The 22253-nt window shown below is 38.8% G+C and overlaps 1 protein-coding gene across 6 annotated transcripts in view; it reads left to right on the top strand.

The window, feature by feature from the left end:
• dlg5a (discs, large homolog 5a) overlaps window positions 1-22253 on the top strand; it is a 64884-nt gene that overhangs the window by 28202 nt on the left and 14429 nt on the right. For 5 of the 6 annotated variants that reach the window (XR_014029094.1, XM_081351404.1, XM_081351403.1 and 2 more), the window contains exons 6-21: window positions 775-1034; window positions 3547-3859; window positions 4739-4969; window positions 6596-6780; window positions 6862-6987; window positions 8555-8687; window positions 9760-9887; window positions 9996-10171; window positions 10287-10390; window positions 11832-11924; window positions 13122-14000; window positions 14752-14872; window positions 17722-17866; window positions 18478-18602; window positions 18720-18809; window positions 21997-22165. Coding sequence is in view for 5 of the 6 variants with exons in the window: in XM_081351404.1 (XP_081207530.1) it covers window positions 775-1034; window positions 3547-3859; window positions 4739-4969; window positions 6596-6780; window positions 6862-6987; window positions 8555-8687; window positions 9760-9887; window positions 9996-10171; window positions 10287-10390; window positions 11832-11924; window positions 13122-14000; window positions 14752-14872; window positions 17722-17866; window positions 18478-18602; window positions 18720-18809; window positions 21997-22165 (3278 nt within the window). In the remaining variant the exon portion in view is untranslated. The remainder of the gene's footprint in view (window positions 1-774; window positions 1035-3546; window positions 3860-4738; window positions 4970-6595; window positions 6781-6861; window positions 6988-8554; window positions 8688-9759; window positions 9888-9995; window positions 10172-10286; window positions 10391-11831; window positions 11925-13121; window positions 14001-14751; window positions 14873-17721; window positions 17867-18477; window positions 18603-18719; window positions 18810-21996; window positions 22166-22253) is intronic. The other variant, XM_081351405.1, reaches the window with a different exon arrangement.

The following is a 22253-nucleotide window of genomic DNA, read 5'->3' as shown; positions in this document are numbered from 1 at the left end:
CAAAACACACTCCGCCTGCTTGAAAAGGTCAGCCTGGAAGGGCAAGTGCTGCCTGACGGATGGAGAAGGACAGAGGCTTTTGTAGTTAGTCAATACTCTAAGCACTGATTACATGGCCTAGAGGAGAGTTAGATAAAGATGCCAATCACTCTGCATATGCAATCCCACTGTGGTTTGGTCAGGCCCTACCTATGTGGGGGTTTATTGCCCGGACAGGGAATTGCCTTCGATTATGTCATTAGGACATATAGTGTTCTAATAGGTCAGCGTTTTGCAGAACAAGTGAACTTAATGCTGTTTGTTTAATACTGAATGCAGAGTTGCCTTTTTGTGTATAAAAAACAGTGACAGCATTTTGCATGCGAGTACAGTAGATGTTTTATAGACTCATGATCGCCCTCTGGTGTTTGCATTGTAAAAGTTTAATTCAAGTGATGATAAAAGCAAATTTATAACATTGATAGTCCAGACTCTGAAATGTGATATGATGAGCCACATTCAAAACCATTGTAAAATAGGCAATATATAATGTTCAGACGTCAGACAATCAGTTGGATTTCAGATGCCTGCATATCAATATCAATACAATATCTTTTGGACTGGCCAATGTAGTCAAGAACACATACCCTAAGTACAAATAAGTAGTGTCAAAAGGCTCAACCTTTTGTTTTTAATCTCATTTTACAATTTTTGTATTTTTATGTTTTTTTATTGTTTTTTTTCTTTTGACACCACACAGTAAATCAGGTTCATGAAAGCCTTTTTTTGATGCAGGTAATCAGGGAGAACGGGTCATCAGAGGTTTTGAACAAGCTCTACGACACAGCGATGGACAAGCTGGAGGGGGTGAAGAAGGAATACGACGTCTTGAGCAAAAGATACAGTGAGAAGGTGGCCAGTCACAACACTGATCTGAGTCGACTGGAGCAGGTGGAGGAGGAGAACCGGCGCTTGCAAAAACAAACTGACGCTCTGCTTAAACAGCGCGACACAGCCATCCAGTACCAACAGCAGTGGTCTTCATCTATGAGACGGTACGAGCAGCATCAGTCGCCTTCAATGTCTGCTTTAAGTGTTGTGTAACACTCTACGAGTAAATTTAAAGATTATACATCAACAACTTTTGAACTACAGTCATGCCATGTCAAACATAATCTGCGGCATTTTCTGCTCTGAGTCTGAGGCAAGAAGCGCGGAATGAATTGAAATATGGTAAAATATGTTAAACCGATTTTTGCCTGATTATTAAACAAATTCCCACACAAGGATTTAGGGATGTGTAGAAGTTTTGATTGGCAGTCATTACATAACACAAAGTATATCAGCACACAGTTTATACAAGACATATAGATTGTTTATATTTAAAGGTCATACATCAACCGCTTTCTAACTTCTTCAGACAGTGCAGTCACATAAAACACAATCTGCAGCATTTTTTTTTTTTGTATTGAGTTTGAGACAAAAAGTGCTGAATGTATAGCCTGGGAAAACCCAGACAACTTCTGGCAAATTTAGATTTGCTCTACAAGTAGTCTGGCAAAGAGCTCATTCAAGCCCATTTCTAATCCGTCGAAATCGCGGCACCAATCAGAAACGTTGAGGCGGGCTTTACACATGACGATCGCTCTGATTGGTTTTAGGTCTAGCCTATCCAGAGGCATTTGAGCGACATCCACTCCGACGTCCGTTGGTGAAGCACACCAACTTTTAAATGCATTATTATATTCAAATTGCAAACACATGAGGACAGTCTCCATGAAAGACCCACTGGCAGATGAACGTGCTACTACATTTCTCTCTGAAACGGTAGGAAATGAAATTAGATTTAATAGAGGATTTTAACTGTGACAAGATGATTGACAGGGCAGTTTACGTGACAGGATGCACGCGACAGATCCGTCCGATAAATATGACGAAGTAGTATGTCCCAAAGCTTGCCTACTTTTTTGCTACACATTCAAAAGTAAATACCTTTTCTTCTCAAAAAGAGTACATACTTTTATGGCGTAGTGTAACTTAGGCGAATTGGGACGCAGCATATGGCTTTACATGATGACGATCGCTCTGATTGGTTTTAGGTCTATCCAATTGCGCCCAGAGGCATTTGAGCGACGTCCGTTGGTGACGCCCCTTTGGAAATGAGTTATTAATGCAGCTTTGCCAGACCATAAAGGCCCGTTCACACCAAGCACGATAACTATAAAGATAACGACAAAGATAACTATATATGCGTCCACACCAACGAACGATAACGGTCTTTTTATTCTAAGCACGCGCGCGCGCGCCCCATTTTAAATGCGCGAGACCTTTAAATTAGAATGGATTCTGATTGACTGTCAGTGTTTTATCGTTTGACAGCTGAAAAGAAATCGTTCTGAAAGTGATCCCAATTATATCGTTCCTCATATCTTTATCGTTATAGTTGTGGTGTGAACTCTGTTATTCTTTAATATGGAGAACGATTTTTAGAATTATATCTTTATCGTTATCTTTATAGTTATCGTCCTTGGTGTGAACGGGCCTTAACTCCGTTACTACTGAGAATGGTCTTGTTTTAACCAAGCTACTGAATGTATCGAATTGTGGTAAAATATGTTAAACAGCTGAGAGCATAATCAGATTTTCCTAAATACTTAATAACTTTACACAAGGATTGAGGGATGAGTAGAAGTTGTGAATGTCAGGCATTACATAAAATACTCTGCCCGGCCCCCCAGAAAGTGACTGTTTGGATTTAAATAGGCAAATGCTTAAGAGTCTATGATTGGATCATTATTGCATTGATTATTATGTTTCTAGCATGTTATATGTTTGCCAACAGTTCTTCTAATCCTAATTGATGGAGTGTGTAGCTTTTCATTTCTTAAACAACCATGTAGGGAGACACATTATGGCCATATTCCAGGATGACAATGACAAGATTTATCGGGCGCAAATTGTAAAAGAATGGTTGGGAGGGAGCATGAAGAAAAATGTTCACACATGAATTGGCACCTCTTGAATCAAACCCTTAACTTCATTGAAAGTCTTTGGGATGTGCTGGAGGAGACTTTACAGAGTGCTGGACTCTTGCATTGCCAGTACAAGATCTTGACCAAAACGTGATGCACCTCTTGATGAAAATAACATCACAACATTTACTTCTATTTTAGGGTTAGAAGAACTGTTGGCAAACATATAACATGCTAGAAACATAATCACTGCAATACTGATCCAATCATATAATCACTTAACCATTTGCCTATTTTAATACAAACAGTGACTCTTTTTTTTATTTTTTTTATTGTTGTTGTTGTTGTCTGGGTAGTATATATTGTCATACATTTTATACAGGATGCATACATTGTTTATATCCTTCACATAAATCGTATAATTATGGTCCTGACTTCTGATCGGTCAATACAGTCAATGACCAATCTTTCAATTCAGTTCATCAATTAACATGCCCCGCTTATAAAAGTGGTACTTAAGCATTATAATAATAAAGTCATTCATTGATCAAAATAATTCCTAATTAATTGACATGTTTAATTTGAACCCCATCAGATTTGACTCCATGCAGCAGGAGCTGAATAAGGCCTCAGCACAGAACAAGGAGCTGCAGAGAGAGATGGAGAGACTTCAGTCGGAGGTGACACGCTACAAGAACTTCCAGCTGAAGGCGGTGAAGGATGGAGAGAAGTACAAGGAGGAGCGGGATTCTGTGTTTAATGAATACAGACTGATCATGAGCGAGAGGGACCAGGTCATTAAAGAGGTGGACAAGCTGCAGACGGAGCTGGAAGCGGCAGAGGCCCGGCTCAAAAACACCTCCTCTGAGAGGGTGGTGGCCAGTGAGGAGCTGGAAGCTCTCCGACAGGTAACTAATGTCAGACAACATATTAGCTATGTTTCCATTCAAAGCTGCGACTATCATAAAACATTTGCGACTAAAGCAGCTTTTCCATCCCATGTGTTCAAGAGAATAAAATTGTCACTTCCTAGGAAATTAGTGCAAAATATCTGTAATAAAAATGGAAGTTGCTGCAATGGGGGTAAGCCACTGTGGCTCTTTTTTCCTACATTATAAATGACTTGCTTCTCAGAGCGTGCAGATGAAATGCAATAAACACTGTCATGTTATCTTGCGTCGGATGCCTGATGTTTGGGAATGCAATCGTGTGAGACGCTTCTGGGAGGCCATTATCCCAAATCATTCTGATGACAGACTTTGGCTCAGGCATTTCAAAATGATCAAACCAGTATTTGAGAAGCCGTGCAATGAAACTGGTCTGCTGGTTAGTCCAGTTATCCAATCACATCCACTGTTGAGGCAAAGTCACGTTAATTATTAGATGTGCATTGAGGGATTTATTTGCTAAATGTTGCTATCATAGTTTATGCTCGTCCTCTTATTGGATAAAAAAAAAAAAAAACATCCGCCTCCACTGAGCATATTTGTTTTTTGTGAACATATTTTGAATTTATGCGCATATTGGCTTTTCCATTCAGTGTTTTTTTTTAATGCAATATCCCAAAATGCACACACAATCTTTACGTTCAGCAGTCACTGTATCCCTGTATACAGTATTCAAGATTAAGTTGGACTGGGCCTTGTTATAATATGCTCTCTGTTCTGTAAATCACCTTTCTGTTCCCAAGTTTGTGCTAGGCGGCCAGTGAATATAACATGTCGTTTTGAAAAAGCACTTTAAATCAATAGCGTATAACTGTCGCTGACGTTGGTGTCTTTTTGTAGGAGCTAAATTCATCGCTGGTGGATCGAGACCGTGCCATCTGTGAGAGAAACGAGCTGCTGGAAAAATACTGCCATGAGGTGAAGGACAAAGCGGAGGCCCAGAAAGAGCTGAGTCAGGCCTGTAAAGACATCGAGACTGTGCGGGAGGAAAGAGATGTGGCCAGGAAAGAGAGAACAGAAGCCATCATCCAGAGAGACCAGTTACTACGGGAATACTATCAGGCCAGACAGGTGCTTACAACATATGGTCACATTAATGACATTTATTAAAAACATTTATTTTATATTCTGAAGCTACATCCAGTCTTCTATGGAAAACCTGGAAGATGTAGGGAATTTTCAAGGCCCAAAAAGACTATGATAAATGGAAGTAAAATTAATCATGGAAATGTTTATAGTGAAGTCATTTATTTTTAGTGGTGCTTCCGTAACTCCCGCATCGTTTGTTATACACCCATGAATGAGGTGTCAAATCGACCGGCTTATTGAGGAGAGGTGTGCTCTTACTTTTATAAGCAATCGGACCTACGATGTTCAACACAGCGGGCAAAAAAATCCAATAGACTTAATTTGACGGAATGTTCTTGAATTTGAATCTCAACTGTCATATATATATACACACACACACACACACACACACACACACACACACACACACACACACACACACACACACACACACACACACACACACACACACACACACACACACACACACACACACACACACACACACACACACACACACACACACATACATACACACACACACACACACATACACACACATACACACACGGCCTTAGGCACCCTCTCTCTCTGCTTTATCTCTCTCTTCTCTCTCTCTCTAATCTTCAGATTCAACATTTGCAATGAAGTGTTTCTGTTTGACTGTTTACTTCTATGAAAAAATTCTATGGTTGAAATCTATAAATATGATACACTACTACCATTCAAAAGTTTGGTATCACGGTTTCCAAAAAATATTAAGCAGCACAACTGTTTTCAGCATTAATAATTATAATAAATGTTTCTTAAATACCAAATTAAAGGGATTAAAAGGATCATGTGACCCTGAAGACTGGAGTGATGATGCTGAAAAGTCAGCTTTGGCAACACAAGAATAAATTACATTTTAAAATATATTATAATAGAAATTTTAAATTGTAGTAATATTTGACAATTTACTGTTTTACTGTATTTTTGATTGAATAAAGGCAGACTCGGTGAGCATAAGAGACTTCTTTCCAACGCATTAATATGTTACCAACCCCAAACTCTTGAACGGTAGTATCATCACCCTTAACTATTTGAACAACACATTTTAACAGATTATGTATTAGATTCAGATTAACTTGTGTTTCTGCTGCACCATGACTCAAAAACAAGTGTGATATTTTATATTGTATTTTACCATTAAGATTCAGGTTTTAATTTGAGATATTTAACCGCTGTCACTGAAGTCATCTGCTGTTCTACGAGCAGAAATGTCTAAGGGACATCCTCACCTTTGTTCCTGCCTGTCTTGATTTTTCACACCAGTATTCACACACAAACAAACACTTCAAACCACAAAGCTTATAAAAATCTCATAAGCTCTGAGCCATTGGATTATTCCAGTAGAAAACCCCCAAAGCTGATTTATTCAGTCAGCTTGAAGCTGAAGCAGCAGTGCTGCTAAAGTCCACTAGAGGTCTCTCTAGCTTCTCTAGAACAGCTGTAAGGCTCAAAGTTGCTATTCTCACCTCCTTGGTGAAGCTTATATAACTCATTTCACTAATATGACTTTACAGATGTCTTAATTTGGGGGATGAAATTATCTTGCAGTAATATTCATCATGGATGTTTTTGCTACAGAAACAAGACTCTGCTACGCTGGACATGGAGCGTGCCAATAAGGAGATTGATGTGTTGAGGAAGCAGTGTGAGGCCATGTCTCAGGAGCTGAAGGAGGCCGTGCAGGAGGCGGAGGTGGCCAAGTGTCGTAGAGATTGGGCCTTTCAGGAAAGAGACAAGATTGTTGCTGAGAGAGAGAGCATACGGTAGCGTTTGACATTGAGTTTATCTAAAATAAGCAACTGTTGGTGCTGATGCTTGAGCGCGTGTTTGTTGTGTTTTGGCAGGACGTTGTGTGATAACCTGCGCAGAGAGAGAGACCGTGCCGTCAGCGATCTGGCTGATGCCCTGCGTAATCTTGACGACATGAGGAAACAGCGGAACGATGCGGCAAGGGAACTTAAAGAGCTCAAGTAAACACTTTTCTGCCAATCTCTGTCAGTTTTTGACAGATAATATACCGATAATGTGAGGCATTTGATTACATTTACACCCAACCTCTTGTAAATATGAATGCATAAATTAATAAATAACATAAATAAATAACATCATAATGCAAAATAACATTAAATAAATAAATAATTGATAGGTAAAATAATGACTATCTGGTTTTTTTTTTTTGTGCATGTGAACTGACAAGCAGCAGATCGTTTCACACTTATAATGGCCAATCATATTAATTGATGGCAAATGATTCATGGTCCTGGTGGAATTAATTAAGGGTCTGTTAATTGGTTACAAGGCTCACGCTGTGTCCCAATTCACCTATTTATACTATACCCTGAAAGTATGTACTGTTTTTGTGAAGAAAAAGTACATACTTTTGAGTGTGTAGAAGAATAGAACGCAAGCTTTCGGACATACTACTTCGCCATAACTGCGTCTTTAACGGACCGCTCCGTCGCTTAGTTACACACATCCTGTCACCGTTTAAACTGCCCTGTCTATCATCTTGACACAGTTAAAATCCTCCACATTCAATTTAATTTCCTGCCGTTTCGGAGAGAAATGGTAGCATGTTGATCTGCCAGTCGTGGGTTTTTCATGCGGAGACTCTACTCATGTGTTTGCAATTTGCATAATGATACATTACAAAAGTTCACAATGCTGTTGCAGATGAAATATATGTGGGTAACATTAAATAAATATCTTTTTGTCAGGTTAGATACTGATTAATCACTCAAACCCCTTTATCTAAACCTCTCTACTTAACCTTCGGGCTCGCACATCCGTCAAGTTTTTAGTTTTTTAACGCTTTATTCGTGTTTGTAGTATTAATCGAATCCTCTTCCAACGCACGATGGGTTGTGGGCAATATTAGCCATTAGAGTGTGCACGGATCTGCACATCAGATTCTAACTGAAAAAAAGATAGACCATCCGGGTGTCTTTGGAATACTCATTTCAACATACTACGATTTGGGACATTTCCAATTTCGAATACTATTTAGGACGGGTAGTATGCGAATTGGGACGCAGTATGCGTCATATCAAATTCTTGCTTCAAACGCCCCCTAGTGGTTATTCCATCGCCATTAAAACTCCAGAGCACCCCCACCCTCTTGCACTAGACTTTTCTTTTCTTACGTCACTGATGCCCTCCAGGCTTTCCTCCCTCTGAGTCTATGAATCATAGTATTCCCCAACTACTTGATCCTGTTTTGTTCTACCCAGTTTTGAGGTGTGACCTTGATGCTGCTTTTATAACATCTCCATTTAGCAAAGGTGTTTCTAGATTGCACAAACTGTGCCAAAAGATGTCCTGATGCCAAGCCGTATTATCCAACTGGCCCGTAGGACAGAGGCTTTCCCAGTCTTGCATCAGCAGCTTTTTAAACAAAGTGATGATCTTCACAAAGACCGTTGACATTTGACATTCTATTTTGTGTTGGTTTTTGTGGGTGTGAGATGAATTAGATGACTGTTTGGAGAGATGAGAGAGAAAATAGGCTGTCTTGTTTTGTGCTCTCTACCAACAAAGGGAGAAGATGGAGAGCCAGTTGGAAAAGGAGGCGCGTTTTTGCCATCTAATGGCTCACAGCTCCCATGATTCAGCCATAGACACAGACTCATTAGAGTGGGAGACTGAGGTGGTGGAGTTTGAGAAGGATCGGGTAAGAATGCAGGAATCCAAAGCACTTCAGCTAAAAGGGATGAAGGAAAATATTGTGATCTTAAAGGTAGATTATAGTTAGGGAACATATCTGGGAATATGTTTTCCAGGCCTGGAAAAAGACAGACAATTTCAGTAGGACTTTATTGTACAGGCCTGTTTTGCATGTACATATTCTGTACTTGCCAATTAATTACCAGTAATTACAATAACTGGGTAATAACTAGGAGCGAACACTGAACCTTACCTTAACCCATGGAGCTAGGTTATATTACTGTGTGATTTATATTACTGTGTGATACTAATGATTTATTTGGCAGTACATTATAAGTGCATCTATTATAATATAAAGTGCAGCCAAAATTTCTGTTGGGAATACACATTTTTGTAGTTTTAGACTTAAAGTGTTTTTAGCTATATATTACTCTCATTTAGAACAAAGCTACAAATGTTATATTTTTGAGAGAAGCATACTTTGTCATTGATTATTTTCAATGAATCTGTTGAACTGGTTCATACTTGCAAAGTCTTAGCCTTTTTGATTATTGAAATAGGCCATTCACGCGACTCACAGAGTTTTTGGGTGGTAGGGAACTGAAGAAAACTGACTGTCTTTAATCTTTTCTTCTTACCTCCCTCCGTATGATGTCTCATAAATCTGTCAAAACTTGTTTAAATCGTACAGTCACTTTACAGTTTAGGATGTCACCACAGACATTGGTGTTGTTTCGAAACATTGCTACCTAAATAACATGCATTTCTATTCTAATATAAGAATTTTCTGAAGCAATTGAAACTGCTGATTCCTAGAAAAGCCTTTTTTTCAAGTATGTTCACAAATTTGTGTGAATGATTCATTAAAAATACTAACCCAGCAAATATAAATGACTGCAAAGGAAATGTATTTGTCAGAAAGGTATAACATACTATAATTGTTTTGTTTCAGTTTTTTTTTTTTTTTTTTTAATTGTTGTTCCAGGATGCTCATTCACATCACTTTACCTTCATTTTAGTAAATTTTTTCTCCATGTGGAGAGGTCTCATCTGTCTCTCCATCAATATCCTCCCAACAGGACGACATGGATTTGAAGGCAATGGGGTTTGATATTGCAGAGGGGGTGAATGATCCATATTTACCAGGGGATTGTGGGATATTTGTGACCAGGGTGGACAAAGGAAGTATCGCGGATGGAAGATTGAGGTGAATTCAGATATTGAGTGTTTTTCAGATAATGCCCTCTGGAATGATTCTACAGTCATTTCCCTGCTTATAGTTTTGTCCTGACCGGCTGTGCCTCTCTCTCAATAGGGTGAATGATTGGCTGCTGAAGATAAATGATGTGGACCTGACTCACAAAGACAGGAAGCAGGTCATCAAAGCCGTACTTAACGGAGGCGGGCTAATCAATATGGTCGTTCGCAGGAGAAAATCTTTAGGAGGAAGACTGGTTACTCCTGTCCACATTAATCTCATCGGACACAAAGGTATCACTTACTTCTGTAACTTCCCACATCTTCCCCAACTCATTTGACCGTTTCTATGGCTAATTTCCTTTATTTTCTTATTAATGTCCTTTAATTTTGGTCTGCACCCTCCCAGACGCTGGTATCACTCTTGAGGGTGGCGTGTACGTGGCTGCTATCGCACCGGGCAGTCCAGCTGCCAGAGAGGGATCTCTTACCATCGGAGACCGCCTCATTGCCGTAAGTCATCAAGCAGTCATGCGATCCTTTCTCAAATTGAAGGAAGATCTCTGATGTCAAGGATACGTTTTGCTCTTATAAAAGTCTGACCTTAGCTCTCATCACAATCTCCTAACTGAAGCACATTTTTAATCCAGTTACTTATCTTAAATGCATGGGGGCTCATTTGACGAACTGCCAATCAAATCCACTCCACTCCCTAAATGGAGGTGACTGAATATAAGACAGGTGATGTGCTAAGCAATAGCTGCCACTCTGGTGATAAGTAACACAGATGTTAATCCTGAGAACAGATCAGGTGTTACTTTAACTCGCATGCTAGATAATAGGTAGTTGATATCTGTAACCTTTTGGCTCCAGTATCGGCCATGTCAGGCGGCTCAATCAATAGTGTTACTACATTTGCTGGATCTTAACCATGAAAGGAATAGTTCACTCAAAAAAGAAAACTGTGTCATTGTTTACTCGCAATCTTATTGTTGTAAACCTGCATGGTTTGCCATTTAGGAAACATAAGCACAAAAAGAGAAACTTTGATGAATGTACTGGCTGCCTTTTTCCATATAATTAAAGTAAACGGGGACTTTTGAACTTCAAAATGACACAAAAACACCAACAGAGGTATCATAAAAGTTTGCCATAGTCATACGATAGCTTAATTTGAGGAAGGTTTTTTTCAGTGTTAGGTTTTATTCATATTCTCAATTAGCTTTTTATTTTTATGTTTTCAATTTACAATATGATTTTATTCATTTTATGTGCTTTTGACATTTATTAGGTTTTGTTTTAAAAATATTTCTATAAGGTTGTAATTTTGTAAAAAAATAAATAAAAAAATACAGTTTTAGTTCAAGGCAACATTTCAAAATTTTCTTTGTTTAGATTTTCTGTATTTATATTTTATTTAATCTTTATTTTAATTAACAAAATATATTTTAATAGTTTAGCAATAACACTGATAGACTAAAAAAAAGTCCACTAATAACACCTATGTTAAGTGCTCAAATGGACTACATTATTTGTATGTACTACAAAATCACATTAAATGCCTTTTGAAATTGGACGCGATTGGTTCTTTTGTGTTGCCGACATCAAACCTGATGTCTAATAGCACCATATTTGATTTGAGAGCTATTTTTTGATAAATAACAAGTTCGGTACTTTGAAATATAGTGCACATTTAGGTTTGGAAGGACTTGATGGTTAGTAAAAAATGACAGAATTTTTATTTCTGAGTGAACAATCCCTTTACGTTTAAAAAGATGGAAGGATTTATCTGAACTGGAGATCTTAAAAGTTCACCATCCTTTCATTCACCAGGCATCAATTGTCTCTGTTCTTAAGTTTCCGAAGTCATTTCTGAGTTTGAAAATAGAAGGATTGAAAAGTCTGCTGGCACTTTTCTTTGGTGAAGCGCTGACCTAAATTTCTTCTTCCCTAGATAAATGGGATCGCTCTGGATAACAAATCTCTGAGTGAATGTGAGGCTCTGCTGAGGGGCGGCAGGGACTCGCTCGCTCTCTCCCTCATGAAGGTGATTGTTCTCTCACTGCTGTCTGAGCGTGTACGCCGCTCTCATTACCAAATGCCAAGATGCTGCCGTGACATTTATTCCAAGTCGTATTTGAGACAGCTGTGTCTAAGTTAGAATACCAACTTTGAAGCGTTACTGAGGAAGTCAGGTTTGGAAATTAGGCTAGTTTGTAGTTGTTCTCATTACTGCCTTTGCTAAGCCCCTGCGTAATGCCAAGTTACTGACTAATACTAACCGTTAAGATAGCATTTAAATAGTTTTGAACTGAATTTTACAAAAGAAAATTCTAAAAATATACTTTTTTTTATATTGACCTATAATTTCTCAAACATAGTTACACAAGGTTCCCTGAAAGCATAAACACATCATTTTATAACTTTAAACAAATTCTGTGGATTCCCAAATAAACATGAAGAACATGAATTGGGGTGGAGCTTGGCAATGAGTAAATTTGTTATTGGATGAAATAACTCTAACAGACCTGTGGCCTGTTAAACAAAGCTAGCTGAACAAACTCTTGAGTTTCAGAGTTGGTTTAGAGTTGAGAAAACCTAACAAATCTTGAGCATGTGCACCTGAAAGTGTGAGAGCCAATCACGGGACGCATGAAGAGCGTCAGTTTGATTCGAGAGAGTCGGCACAATTCACTTCTCTGCTGAAGATTAAGAGACTGTTCTGAAAAATATCATGAGTTTAAATGCATTTCCTACAAGGCAGGCCTAAAGTTTGAGAAGGGAGCAGAAAAGATCAGACTAAATTAATACAAGTGAATCGACTAAATTGATTTAATTAATATTTCATATAGGTTCACAAAGATTTTAAATGAAAATGTAAGTTTAGGAATTTTAAAAGTTGAGAGTGAATTGGGAGAGACTTTATTTCATCATCTATATGTCATTTGTCATCTTGCTTGCATCCGATTGGTCCAGTTTTGGTTTGCAATCTCTTATTCAGAATGAAAACTTGTTCTGGATCAGGTTAGGTATGTAGTGCAAGATACCATAGCAATGTACATCGCTAAATCAATCCTTTTTCTTGAGGCCAGAAATCCAGAAATACTCGTGTATCCTCTAAAACCAGCCTTTTATGAAATAAGCCACAGTAACTGCAGGTTATGTACTGTACCTCTGAATGTTTGTATTATTGATGTTGTGGTGTTTTAACTATGCCAGTCATGCTGAACCTGTCCATTAACAGTTCTTTCCTCGGAGCACATCGGGGCAGAACATCTTTGAGAGCCTGAGGGAGGCTGAAAAATCTAACGGCAGAATCCACCTGTCAGATGTTCATTCACGAAACAGCAGAAACCTCAAACACAACAGTTCCACTCAGACGGACATTTATAGTGGGGACGCGGGAGGCGAGAGAAGAAAGACCAGGACAGACGCAGAGGAGAGTGGTTATTCCGAAAGGAAGGTCTTCCCAATCGCCACCTTGCACCCTAACACACTCCGACCCGCTTCAGAGCTGGGACTGGCCCGCTACAGCGGCAGTGCCTTTCAGGAGGTCTGCTATACCCGCTCCGAGTCAGTCGGCCCCGAATGCGTTACCCTGGAAACCACCCTAGAGAAGAAACACAGTGGCGGCACTTGGCCTAAAATGGTGGTGGGTGTTTCCATGTCAACTGACAGCCCGGCGCAACTCTCCATCTACAGGTCACCCAAGCAAAGGAAGTCCATCTTTGAAGCCGATGCCTTCAAAAGGCAAGATACACCCTCGAAGACGGACTACCATTCGCCTCAACCTTTGAAAGCAGACTCCGCCCCAACACCTCCAACTCCACCCACACGAAGCGACTCCTTCAAGTTCAAGCACAAACATCAGGGAAGCTCCACCTCAGAGTCCACCATCACCACAATCTCTATCTCCGAACCCAAGCAGGAGGACCGCAACGGTAACCTGTACTTCACCGAGGTGGGGCGCGAGGGCAAGGTCTTGAGCTCCAGGAAGTCCTGCGAGGAGGACATTGGTCGGATGCGGCCCGAGGAACCAGAAGTGAAGCGTCCAAGGCCCAAATCGGCCCCGGCCCTCAGGCGCAGGATGACTCCTCAGACCATTGCTCTCCAGAGCTTCCAGGTGAATTTATAGATCCGCTGGGCTTGACACAGCCAGCCGTCCCAGTTTTAATTAGCCTCGCAGCCTGAGATTGATCTCCCACTGCACCAGGAAGAAAGAGAGCGGGGAAGAGAACATTAGAAGTGCTGACACACGATGATGATGATGTGCAGAAGACTAGCTTAGCGTTCTTTATTAATATGAATGTTTTATAATTGGCTAATTATAGTAATATAATCTAGTATTTTCCACTAACTAAAATAGATATTTTAATACATGATATGTATTGAGTCAGAAATGTAGAAGTAATATTAAAGGAATATTTCACCCAAAAACTAAAACTATCCCATAATTTACTCACCATCCTAGGTGTATATGACTTTCTTCTTTCAGCCAAACACAATCAGAGTTATATTAAATATTAATATCCTGGCTCTTTTAAGCTTTGTAATGGCATTGAATAGTGCACACGTTTTTGAAGCTCTAAAAAGCACATCCATCCAGAAGTAATCCATACGACTCCAGTGGGTTAATAAATGCCTTCTGAAGTGAAGCGAAGGGTTTTTGTAAGAAAAATATCCATATAGTGATTATAGTAGCAAACACGTCAATATTTTGAATATGATGTAAAGAATGAAAAATGTTGAGTATATTTTATTAGCCAACCAGCCATTTATTAGGATATTCTATAATATGTAGAAACATTTATAACTTTCTATAGAACTGTATACTGCATTATCTAATATTGTGTGTGTGTGTGGGTGTTTGGCAGAGTTATTCAAATGATGGTGACTCTCTGGAGCAGAGGGAAATACTGCGTTCCTCTCCTAACCGACCTCATAGACACAGTGTGGGTTTCGTGCCAACAGCTTATAATGGAACCCTGCCTCCCAGTGAGTTACACCTGCCCTAATCACAACCCAAGCCACCCATGGTGCATTTCAATGTATCTCTTTAACAACACTTTCTACATGCTCTCCATCTACAGTTGCTCTGTGGAGCGCAGTTCATCTTTATTCTGATCAAGGCGTCCTACAAAATGAATGTTTTACTTAATTTTATGGTGAAGTCGGTACTGAGTAATTGAATTGCTCATTTATGATAATCATGCTGAATATGTATGAACGGGCTTGTTGAACAAAGCCTATTTCTTCTCTGAGTGTTCATGTCGTCGCTTAGTATGAAAATGCAGGTCTCAACAATTTTATGCATTTATCTTTTTTCTGATCTTTTGTCACAGCATAAGGCCATCCTTATGTTTGAGCCCTGCAATGTGTCAATTAGGTCTCATTTAATGCATTTACATACAGTATTTACATTTTATTTTTTCATGTAAAGACGTAATGCGTTTATAATATGAATTTGCTAATTATAGTAATATAATCTAGTATTTTACACTAACTAAAATATAGATTTTAATATATGATATATATTACTGTATAACTGTAGATTTTTGTAGAAACAGGACAACCCACTATGGGTGCTGCTTGATGCCTGTGTCATGTGACTATACAGTTCACATGGGGTTTGTGTGATAATGAGGTCTATTTTTACTTGATTTGAATGTTCAAGCTTTGGCCAGAGTGGCTGCCTTCTGAGCTTCCCTGCCGTTTGCTCATCTGTCTCCAAGAGCAGCTGCCTTTACTTATAGGTGGAACTCAATTCTGAACACAAGCAAAAGCCAAAGCGAGGCATATTACATTAATGTGTAATGGCTACACTTGGTGCCGCATTTAGTTAATGGCATAATTCCATGTTTTTTCTTATGGGAACTTTACATATTGTACATATTGTCTAAAAACTACACATATTTTTGATTTATCTATTATCCAACATAACCTATGATAAAAAGTATCTGTAAGTAAAATAAAGGGGCTGTCACATCTTTGTTAACACATGATATACCTTATATTTAAAAAATGTAAGATTCCTTAAATTTGGACACTGAAGATGCATGACAGGAAGACAAGTAAAGTTTTACACAAATTGGTTTAGCTGTACTGTTTATATATACACACACGCACACGCACACGCACACACACACACACACACACACACACACACACACACACACACACACACACACACACACACACACACACACTTAATAGGGACAATGAACAGTCAATAACTGCCCCAGAATTAGCTACAGAGCTAAATTTCATCTGCAGTCCCTGGGAAGGAAAAAGTGAATCGCATGACTTGGCTAAAACAAAGACTCATCAATAATCATATTTTCAAGTGTAACTTCAAATGTGCTAGAATAAAACAGTCTGATGTTAGTTGGTATCTTGTTCCAGTTATTAACAGCTCTTAGAGAAAAAGCTGAACAACCAAAGTCAGAAGCTCTAAAGTGCTCTTTGCAATCACCTCTTGAAGAAGCTCATGTTTGTCTTGTGAGCTCAGCACACAAAGAGACAAATTCTTTCAAAGATGGTGGTACAAGGTTATTAACAAATTAAACAACAAATGTGAAATATAACACAATTATTAAAAGTAGAATATTTTACTTTTTGGTTATATAACAGTGATTATATCTATTTTGTTTATTGTCAAATATTTTTAAAGCACATTTATATAAACTTGCTATGTGTAATCTGAGAGTGGATTTTCCTGCTTGTGACCATGATGTAATGCAATAAGAAAAAAGAAAAGAAAAAAGAATACAAGTAGAATGCAAAAACACTTCAGCAGCTTCTATTGAAAGTTGATTACCGCTATATATAAATTTGTTATTTCTAAGATAAAACTTGTGCTTTTCGAATGTCAGGTGAGAGTCTAAAATAACTCCAGATATTTCAAATATGGTACAATTTGTAATTTTTCGCCATTAACTACGATATCTGGTTGGACCTTTTCCTTCTTTTTAATTTTAAAATGCATGCAGTTTTCTGAACTTTTACTATTAAGCAGCACTGAGTAAGCCAGTCAGAAATGTTTTGACATTGCAAAAGATAATGTACGTGCCACCTGTTCTTTCATTTTGGCATGCATATAAATCAAAGTGTCATCTGCCTACATTTGAGTATGTACATCTGGACTGGCATGTGTTAGATCATTCAAGTACAAACTAAAAAGTAGTGGCCCCAGGGTAGACCCCTGAGGAACACCTGTGGAAAAGTCTCTTTGGGAAATGTATGTTTCAATTTCCTTGTTGTAAAATAAGACTCAATCCATTTAATTGTATTAACTGAAAAATGTAAATATGATCATTTAGGTAAAAGTATGTTATGGTTTAGCACATCAAACGCCTTAATATAGTCAACACTGCTTTCAATCCTGATACACAAGTTATTGAAAGTGAAAATAATCCAACAATATTTTTTCTTTAATTTAAGAGAAATATAAATTTATGAAGTACAAACCAACATTTGGTCCAAAATTAGCTATTCTATACGGCATAATTTAGGCTAAGTTTGAAAAAACGAATTCCTATTACCTTAGTTAAATTTAATTTTAATTTTGATTTAATGTTCATTATTCTATTATTCTATAATTTAAAGCAAATAAAGCTCTACATGTCCCAAATTTTGGTAATAGAGTGTCAAAAATGGCTACCTAGATAGAAAATGAATAGAACATAATATTGCTCAAATATAAGTCAGTGCTTGACCGGTGGGGGACGCTCAACATTTTCTGAAGGGTAAACACATTTCACTCTTGACTCAACTGTGTGAGGAGAGCAGTAGCCACAATTATTTTAACATAAAATATTGGTTATTTGGTTGTGTTTATACTTCAGACTCAGCACATCGAGGACTGGCCCCCTGCCCTGCGGTAACAGCCGTTATGAAGAACCCTGTTTACATGGTGCGCAGTCACAGAGTACAAACTAACAACTGCCCTTCCGTCACCAGCCAGATCAATCAGCAGCACACACACCCCAGGTACCACAGTTCCCACTGAGACAACCAACACACACACACACATATATACTGTACTTCTACTGAAGACTACCTCCATGAAATATGAAAACTCGGTCAGAGTCACAGAGTGAACGTGATTTCAACAAATGGAAAATGTTACTGGAACAACACCCTTGTTGATCCTGGAACAACATTCCAGTCAACCAATCAGATTTGAACGATTGGTTTACAGTTAATGTCAAGTTTAAGCTTACAACCAGGGTTATGGGCTTCTACACCTTTCTAATTCACCTATCATTTCTCTCTGATTTTAGGTTTATGTTATGTTTAGGGTTAGGGATAGAGTTAAGACTTTTGTTTTTGGACAAGAATGTTGGTCCAGGATCAACAAAAGTTGTTGATCCAGGAACATGTCTTGTTTGACAAAATCACAGTGACCCATCTCAATACAGGATTCTAAATGCATGAATTGCATGAAAATGCAAACTTTTCATTGTCATACTAAGAACAAATGAGCTGTTGTAGGTCAAAAACAGGACAATTATTTTATTTCTCAGGAGAATAATTGTTCCCTTTCTCCAAAACCAGTGTTTGCTGATCTGGCCTGCTCAGTTTTCTTCTCTCCATCTTAGTCCTCAGCATCAAGGACATCTAAGTCTGGACCTGAGCCAGAAACGCACCGCAGACTACTCTGAGTCGTCCCGTAGCAGCCGGGCCTCACACGGCACCAACTCCCTGCCATCCAGCGCTAGACTCGGTCAGTCTGTGTCTTTAATAATACATGTCATCTATTCCCCTCACACACTAAACCATTGATTTTAAGTAGTGTGTGTTTAGTTTGTTCTCCTCATCTTCTCTCTTTTGTTTCCTGAAGGTTCATCAAACAACTTGCAGTATCGCACTGAAAGGATAAAGATTCCCTCCACACCGCGTTATCCTCGCTCCATACTGGGCTCAGACAGAGGTGAGCCTCCTCCCATGAATCCAGCATCTTTCAATTCATCTTACGTTCTGACTGCAGTACTAGTGTACCTCTTTCTACATACTGCACAGGATAAACTTTAGGCTTTATGCAGCGATACATATTTCATGTAGTTTGGTAAATTGTCAGCTGGCCTCTTTGTGCAAGTTTAAAGGGATACTTCACCGATTAGCAGTAGAAACCGGTAGTATTTTCGAATGGCCGTGCTTCCCTCCCTCATGTCCCCCTGAGACGAGAGATTTCTGTATATTGTGTGCCTGGAAAAAAACCTCCGGTGACGCAAAACTCGTCATTTTGCGTCATCGGAGGCTTTTTTGGCCAGAGGCTAGAGACTACAGCCAGTAGTAAGAGCTAGTTCTGCATGTTTTCAACCCACCCATTAGAGATGCGCGGTTGGCAGTTACAGCCGTGGACTCCGCGGAAAAACCGCGGATCGGGCGGATGACGTGACGAAAAATAATATTTTAATTAAATTTGGGCGAGTGGCGGGCGGTTGAACCAATCAAATGAAAAATATATGTATACACCAATCAGCGGATGGCGGGCGGGTGCGGTTTTGAAAATTGGCCAAAAATTTTGGTGCGGATGGATGGCGGATGGATGATGAGTTTTGTGATGCAGTTGCGGATGAAATAATAGCCCATCCGCGCATCTCTACCGCCCATACGGGGTGGGATCTTACGATAAAACGGCGTCTTTTCAGTTTCGAGTCAACTAGTAGCCTTGTTGTATGATTTCTTCCAATACTGCCCTCTGTAACTGGTAGGCGTGGCTTAGGAGTGGCCTCTTAGGGCAGCGAAGCAAGTGCATTCTGGGAGTTGTCTTTCATCCACATGAGCCAAAAATACATTTTCTGGCTTTTCTCAGTCTAGAAGGCCCCAACTTCTAAAATAATTTCACATTTCTACTACATAAATGACCCAATTTAAATACACATTCATCTTTCCAGCGGTGAAATATCCCTTTAATTATTTCAGAAATATTTCTTAAATAAATGAATTTAGCTTTTTAATCCAGTGTTTTTCTTCCGCACTGCAGTTGGTAAAACTGTAAATAACAACCACTAGCAGCAATATGGTACAGGAAAGGTAATTAAAATGTCAGACTAAGCTCAATTAAATAAAACATGTCAAGTAGAGAAGACTTTGCACAAACAAGCCTGACATTTGTGTACACTGAAATATTGGAAGCCTGAATAAATAACCCGAGGCAAAGAGTCTACACTTAACATAGTGCATATATAACATTTTCTTTGTTTAATGAGGAATCATACACAAAGTTTGATGCCGGGTTCAGACTACAAAATATTTTTGTGATTTTTATTATTTATTTATTTATTTATTTATTTATTTATTTATTTATTTATTTTATTTGGCCATTAAGCTTTAAATAGTGTACCATTCAAATAATTTCACAATCTTTTCTTGTTACATGTCTTCGTAGTGTGGAAGAAATTTTATCTTTAAGATGTGTGTACCATCATATGACAGTAAAAGGAAAAACACCCTTATTCTAATACGGCATTGTATTGGAATGGTAAAGAGTGTTGGTAGGTGACAGGAGGGCCTCCTGTCAAGGATACAATATGATGAACAAGTCTAAGAATGTTCCACGTATGGTTGAAAATACCATCATTGGCCTAGAAAGATAACATTCTGGGAGTCAAGACTATAAAGGCGAAAGGATGCCCTCCCCTCACTGTCACACTCTGCAGCGACTCTGTGTGACTGCATGACTGCTGGCCTTTTCTTGCAAGAAAATAAACCTCATCACAGACAATGGGAGATGTTTGTCTCTTATTCAGTGATAGAATTTTGTTTGCCACCACAGTAGGGTCAGGGTTTTTTTGATGAAAAAGAAACAAACATTTATGCTCACATTAAAGGAACACTCCACCATTTTTTGAAATAGGGCTTATTCACCTTCTTTCCTACATTTAGATAGGTGGGCAAATGCATTTTTGTCTCAGTGCATGCATTGTTTTAGTTTGACAGGGTTGGTGCTAGCTTAGCTTAGCATAATGAATGGAATCCTTTGTTGCCAGCTAGCATGTCCTGAGTAAAAGTGATATAAAAAAAAACCCACCTAATTACTTATTGAGGCCTGTGTATTCACAAGTACAAATAGCGATGCAGATTAACACTAGGCGATTTCTTATGCAGATATTGACTTGGGACTATATTAGGGGGAAGCACAGGCGAAGCACTGCTACTTGGGCGCAGAGATATCACGCCCAAGTAGCAGTGCTTCGCCTGTGCTTCCCCCTAATATAGTCCTTAATATATAAGTCAATATCTGCCTAGGAAATCGCCTAGTGTTAATCTGCATCGCTATTTGTTCTTGTTGTGAATACGCAGGCCACAAGAAGTAATTAGATGTTTGTTTTTTTTATATCACTTTTACTCAGGACATGCTAGCTGGCAACAAAAGATTCTATTCATTATGCTAAGCTAAGCTAGCGCCGACCCTGTCAAACTAAAACAATGCATGCACTGAGACAAAAATGCATTTGCCCACCTATCTAAATGTAAGAAAGAAGGTGAATAAGCCCTATTTCAAAAAACGGTGGAGTGTTCCTTTAAGGCTGCATTTATATGATCAAATATACAAATTTCAAAGAACTTTTTTCTATTTAAATGTATTTTAAAATGCAATTTATGTGTCTCAGTTAAGTTTTTGTGACACAAAGCTGCATTTTTAGCATTTTCAGTCTTCAGTGTCACAAATCATTCTAATGTGCTCAAGAAACATTACTTATTATTATCAGTGTTGAGTATGGTTGTGCTGTGTAATGTTTTTTTGGGAATCATGATAACAAATGTAAGAATTTTTGATGAATAGAAAGATCAAAAGGAATAGCATATATTATAACATTATACATTTACTGTATTTATTAAAAAAAGACACCAAAACGTTTTGAAACTAGTGTCTGTGAGTAAGTTCTGTTTATTACTGTGTATTGTTATATTGGTACATTAACTTAATTTATGTTCTGGTTTAACTGCAATCATCATTTTGAATCTAATACATAACATAGATATATTATGGCAAATTCATAAATATAAAGATTTATATTGATTGTTGTTCAAAGGTGTCAAAAAGCTGTAAAAACAAGCTGTTGTCTCTCTAGAACACAGGCTGACTGTTGTTCATCCATGTTGCTCATCAGGGTCCCTGTCTCATTCAGAATGCAGCAGTCCCAGTCTCATCACCCCACCCCTGTCTCCTCTCAACCTCGAGACGTCCTCGTTCGCCTCCAGCCAGTCTCAGAGCTCCATCACCACCCTGCCCAGGATCTCCGTCAGCCCTGTACCCACAGGAGAGCGGAGAAAAGACAGGTACACTCCTGCTGCCTCAGTCCCTTCCTGCTGCGCACCCCCCCCCCCAGACCCTTCATCAGGTTGCCAAGCAACAGCTCGCTCTTAT

This window comes from Scardinius erythrophthalmus (assembly GCF_964197995.2).
Source record: "Scardinius erythrophthalmus genome assembly, chromosome: 21".
In the NCBI taxonomy this organism is placed as follows: Eukaryota; Metazoa; Chordata; class Actinopteri; order Cypriniformes; family Leuciscidae; genus Scardinius; species Scardinius erythrophthalmus.
The sequence above is the reverse complement of the archived record's forward strand: the minus strand, read 5'-3'. Positions and strand labels throughout refer to the sequence as shown.